At 44.2% G+C, this 5,473-nt stretch overlaps 1 protein-coding gene across 2 annotated transcripts in view; it reads right to left on the bottom strand.

The window, feature by feature from the left end:
• Positions 1-5,473, bottom strand: part of LOC310809714 (neuronal-specific septin-3-like) — a 48,933-nt gene continuing 43,460 nt past the window's right edge. For both annotated transcript variants that reach the window (XM_083677127.1, XM_083677128.1), the window contains exons 6-10: positions 5,076-5,193; positions 4,249-4,344; positions 3,521-3,617; positions 2,931-2,982; positions 1-2,324 (exon numbers count right to left, since the gene is read on the bottom strand). In XM_083677127.1, the coding sequence (XP_083533253.1) occupies positions 2,159-2,324; positions 2,931-2,982; positions 3,521-3,617; positions 4,249-4,344; positions 5,076-5,193 (529 nt within the window). In that variant the 3' untranslated portion in view covers positions 1-2,158. The remainder of the gene's footprint in view (positions 2,325-2,930; positions 2,983-3,520; positions 3,618-4,248; positions 4,345-5,075; positions 5,194-5,473) is intronic.

Raw genomic sequence — 5,473 nt, 5'->3', positions numbered from 1 at the left:
AACAGTGACAATCATTTAATCGTAAAATCAACTGTGTTTACATGGATGTTAATATCGAAAAAAACAAAAACAAGGACTAGGATCATGTTGGAGCTGTTAGTACAGGTTTGAGTATAAAACAGTGGAGGCAGAGGAGATAAAAACATGTCATGGGTACAGTATTATGTATATATGTATGTATGTATGTATGTATGTATGTACAACAGCTTGTATGTCAAGCGTATTAAGCCATAGGCAAACCACAGCCGATTGACTGTGCACAATGTCAATGCAAAGTAGCGGATCTGGAAGAGGTGTACTGTACCTTTAATGGATGACAATGGGCAATGCTCTAACAATCTAAGCTATTATAGCAGGGAGTTGCTCAGTAGTTCTATCACAGGGGAAAGAGGCAGTTAGTATTGCGGGGGGGGGGCAGGATTTGAATGGGGAAACACACATTTGGTTATCTCTGCCTCGCCATTCGATATTTATCGGTGCTTTGTCTGTGGGCTACAGAGAGAAAACCCCAGAGCCATAATTACACAGAGTTTGACAAGCTAGGTTTGAGATTTAGATTTGGAATGGACGGCATGTTGGCACCAAATGTACCAAGATTTGAGTTCTTAGAATCTTAGTTAGACTGCTGTTGGAATGTTTGGAATGAATGGAATGTTTGGTGCCAAAATGAATGAGGAAAACATGGCCGACGATATAAACATAATGTAGCAATATCAAAGAAACAGCGAGTTAGCCAGTGAGCCAGACTACAGTTGGCCCCTCTTTTCAGACTCCTTCTGTCATACATCTACCTGCCCTCTAGATGGTGCTATGGCTGCAAACAGCAGACATTCGAGTTATAAAAAAAAAAAGCAGAGAAGAAATCTGTGACTCCCTTTATATACAGTACAGACACAACAAGGCCTACATGGACAGTACTGAGCGGACACCGTGGAAGGAGATGGAGGATGGAGGACATTTTAAAAAAAACGTTCCCATTCAAATGTGGTCGGATAAAGTCTCTTGGACCGGTCTCCCTCCCACAGCTCCTCAGACAAACGGGACACAGCATGCATGTTTGTCTCTTAAACAGCTAGGATGACAAAAAGGTGTATATTGTGAAATAGAACAAAACATTTTTTTAATCGTTTTGGAAAAAAAGAAAAACATTTGAGTGTTTAAAAAAAATCAAAATGCTATTTGAAAGAAATGTCACATTATTAAAAGTCACATTATTTGTTTGGTTTCATCTCAGCAGAGCCAGTAAATGAGGAACTGTAAAAAATATTGTGAAAGGCTGCTTCTAGATGTTCCTAGGCCTTTCATAGTATGTCTATGTGAGAGTCTGTGTTCTAGATGGTTAGAAGCTCCTCATTGAGCTGATGCATGTTTGAGAGTCTACATTATAGACATTCACACGGTCCACACCTGTGTGAGAGTGTGTTATAGGTGTTCATAAGCCCTTCGTAGGGTATACAACTTGAGTGAATATGTGTTATAGATGTTCTTCAATTCAGTCAAACATCTGCATTGCAGATTCACGCAGTAGCACTTCACTTGTTCCAAAAGTCAATTGGGATGGTTTTGGATACAGGACTGCAAATGACAGGTACAATAGGCTCCTCTTAAATGTACAGCAAATGCTTCCAGTTTACAACATACTACATGGACAGTAGTTTAGTAAACAAACAAAGTGCATAAACTTTGCTTCTAGGGAGGTTTGATTGAATGGGGCAGACCATAGTCTGAACACAAGTTAACACACCCTCTCACACATACACACACACACTCTCTCGCTGACTTTGTCGTATTCCTCTCCCAGAACACGCCTCCTGCTCTCCCCCCGGCCCTGTGTGAAGCCCTCCTTCCAGAAAATATATACTCATTCTCCAAAAATATATTCATATATGAAGTTTAAATGCATTTCTTAACAATAATAGTCTTTAGTAAAAGTCAATAGAATTTTTTTTTCATATCGAAATCCAAGGTTGTGGCCCCCCAAAAAAATCTCTCCTCTCTCTTTCTCTCACTCTGATTGGAAGAGGAATGGTGGGCCATTCCACTTGCAGTCACAGGGTGGGGTGGAGGTGGGGGTGGGAGTGGAGGGGGGTGGAGGGGGAGAAAAAAACAGGAAACAGGAAGCTGTGAGCTGGAGGACGGTGCTGTGTTCTTGCTCCTCTCAGAGGTGGCTTTCCGAGTCGCCCTTGTCCGACGTTCCGTTCCCCAGGCGGAAGGAGGAATGTGCCAGTCCGTTGACGTTCATGTTGCTCTCGTTCAGTCTCCGCACCCGGTAGGTTTCGTAGTGGATGTCGTGGGTGACGTCCTTCAGGTCTTGCAGGTGGGACCTTTTGCGGGGGGAAAACAAACGTAAGAGAGAACATGTTCAAAACCTTTCAGAACCTTCTAATAGACTGACTTGAGTCGCAGCGGTTTCTTCCCATTGTCCTCCAGAAGTGCATTTGATTTGCCAACCATCACGTCTTGGATGGAGGAAGCTTATTAGAGATTGGCGTAGCATGATGCGTATCCTGTTGAGTGGTTGGCCGCTTCCCTAACCTGGCTGATAGGTGACCTGGTGCCTGTGCTACTAATGAAACACACTTCGGAAACAGAAGCGTGGCAAAATCAGCTATACCCACTGATTTAACTCCAGGAATGACTTCCCAGCCATGTTACTCTCCAGTGACAGAGGTCTCTTTGAATCCATTGCCTCTGGGAGCTGGCAGTCCTGACCTCTGACCTTTGACCAGAGGTCACAATTGATGTCATGTGACCTGTGTGACCTGAGACGACCTCTCAAGGTCTGTCATTAGCCCCTCCCCCTCACCCCTCAGGTGAAAGTGGGAGGGAGTGGAGCGAAAAGAGCTGTTTGAGTAAAAGCACACACACACACACACACACACACACACACACACACACACATGGACTCTCTCACACAAATTGCCACTCACCTGATCAGCAGATCTCTCAAGTTGGCGAACTCACAATGTGCCACATTTTCAACTATGAAAAAAAAAGAAGAAAAAACAAGTCAGCTGTAAGTCACAGGCTGTAGTAGTCACAAACCAGATGAATTGGTATGTTGCACGACAGAAAGAGGGATGAGAGTAAGATGACTGAAAGAGAGAAATTGTAAAAGCCGTGTTTGCCAAGGGCCCACTGTGGGGCAGTGCAGGTCAAAACATGAGAACAAATGGAGCCATTTAGAAACTTAAGACTTGAGTTGTCATGAATTCATGAATGTACAGATTCCCGCATTAATGGTCTTCACCAGTGCACATCATCAACGTAGACACTCTGAATAAACACAACCAAGCTAGTATGAAACTCAGCTAGAAACGGTTGGAGGTTTAGGGCAGGGACAGTGTTTAATCCTGACTCTGTGTCTGCAGGGACAGTGTTTAATCCTGACTCTGTGTCTGCAGGGACAGTGTTTAATCCTGACTCTGTGTCTGCAGGGACAGTGTTTAATCCTTACCTGATCCTAATCCTAACCTTAACCTCTTACTTTAACTGTCTATTATCTTTAACAGACACTCACCCTCTATGATTCCCCATTTGGTTTTCCTGCCCAGGACCTTGTTCCCGTTCACCTGGTGCTCCTTGTCTGTGCCCACCACGGCAAAGGGAATATTTTCCTGCAAATGGAATTCGGTAGACAGGTAGAATAGTCAACAGCTGAGTATGGGGGCTCTGTTATGAGATATGCCCACACAATGACTCTTTAAGAAAATGTAAGTTTACATCTTTACATGAATGTTTCTAGTACGCTACTTAATTTTCATTTGTTCCACAAACATCATATTCAGAAATATGCACAGTAGGATGTAAATAAGAAAACTGACATTAGGAACTTAAATAAAATACATTTCATGAATCTGGTTACGATAAGTAACTAATTAGAAAGTTTTTTTTTACACTAAAACCTAAGTATATCATACATAAAACTAAGACTTGTTGGTAATACTTAAAAAGCTGATGCAAACAGTTTTTGCAATACCCTGGAAAGCGAGGGTGCAAGTGATCGAAGAACTTTATTTTTCCCGTGAGGGAACCTCTGGTGTGGAGTGGTAGGCAGCTCTAATCCACACCACATGTCGCCAGGACAGTGCCAAGAAAGCAAGAACCAACAAACAAATACAACAAAATGGTAGAATACAACTGGCTCTGAGATTGGGAGTTTGATGTCAGGAGCTGTGGGAGATGGGACATGTTTTGTGCGAGGTCAGAATCGGGGGGGGGGCCAAAGTAACGTGGTTGTTCTCGTACCCTGATCTTGTCGTTGAGTATCCTGTCCTCGGCGTCCTCGTCGTACTCCTTCTGTGGGTACACCGGGATCCCGTTGGCCTGCAGGTCCTGCCTTATCTGTCCCAGGTCAAAGAGGTTAAACACGGGTCAGACAGAGGTTGAGTGTGTTTACACAGACGTTAACATGCCGTCAGGTACGTGTGAGATGAAGGAGAGCCCCCCCCATACACTCCTCCTGTCTCCTGCTCTGTCAGATTAACGCGTTAGGACATACTGTATGTTTGAAACCATCCCCCTACCCTTTTTTTTAAGCTCCTGTATTGAGTTGTTTATGTAGGCAGGTATGGTGCATAGAGGAGATGGGAAGGAAAATGTTGTAAAATAATGTGAAGCCTAACTCCTACCTCAGGGAGACTGAGTGGAGGGTGGAGATAGAGATGTTTATAGAGAGAGAGGGGGGAGAGAGAGAGGGAGAGAGAGAGAGCAAGCAAGAGGGAGGGAGAGAGAGATAGAGGGAGAGAGAGAGAGAGGGGGGGGGGGGGGATAATGCTAAGTTTATGGAGCAGGCAGATATACTGTATGTTTAGGGATGAGAGTCAGATGATTGAGAACAGATTTAAAACTACTCACAGTTCATGAGTGGGACAAAAACATACAAGCTGTGAGAGGTCCAGAGAGAGGGAGTGAGTAGGGGGAAAGATAAAATGTGTATATGTACAGTACATGGAGTCTGGGCGTGTGTGTGTGTGTGTTTGTGCATGTGTACGTTATGCACATGTGTGTGCACGTGTGTAATGCTCGCTGTGTCTGTGTGTGGGTGTATGTGTGTGTGTGTGTGTTCGCCTCACCCTCTGTTTGAACTCCAGTCTCTCCTCCATGGTGAGTGTGTCTGCTTTAGCGATGACCGGTACGATGCTGACTATCTTCCCCAGCCTCTTCATAAACTCCACGTCTATGGGACGTAACCTGGAAACCAGAGGGAGGTCGCACCGATAAAGAGACTGGACAAGATGACGGTACGCTGTCATCAGTCATAGGAATCATTGATTGGATGCCTGTTCTGTGTGGCTCAGGTGGTAGAGCATGGCGCTAGCAACACGAAGGTTGTGGGTTCGGTTCCCTGTGGGAGATAAAAACACTCTCCCAAACCACATCAAAGAATCCAACATGCTCTCCTCATTCAAATGGTCCCTCAAAACCCATCTTTTTAAACTTGCTTTTAACTATTGTTTTTTTTTATTGTTGT

This window comes from Argentina silus, assembly GCF_951799395.1.
Source record: "Argentina silus genome assembly, chromosome: 9".
NCBI classification, from domain to species: domain Eukaryota; kingdom Metazoa; phylum Chordata; class Actinopteri; order Argentiniformes; family Argentinidae; genus Argentina; species Argentina silus.
Note: the sequence above shows the minus strand (reverse complement) of the source record. Positions and strands in the feature narration are given on the sequence as shown.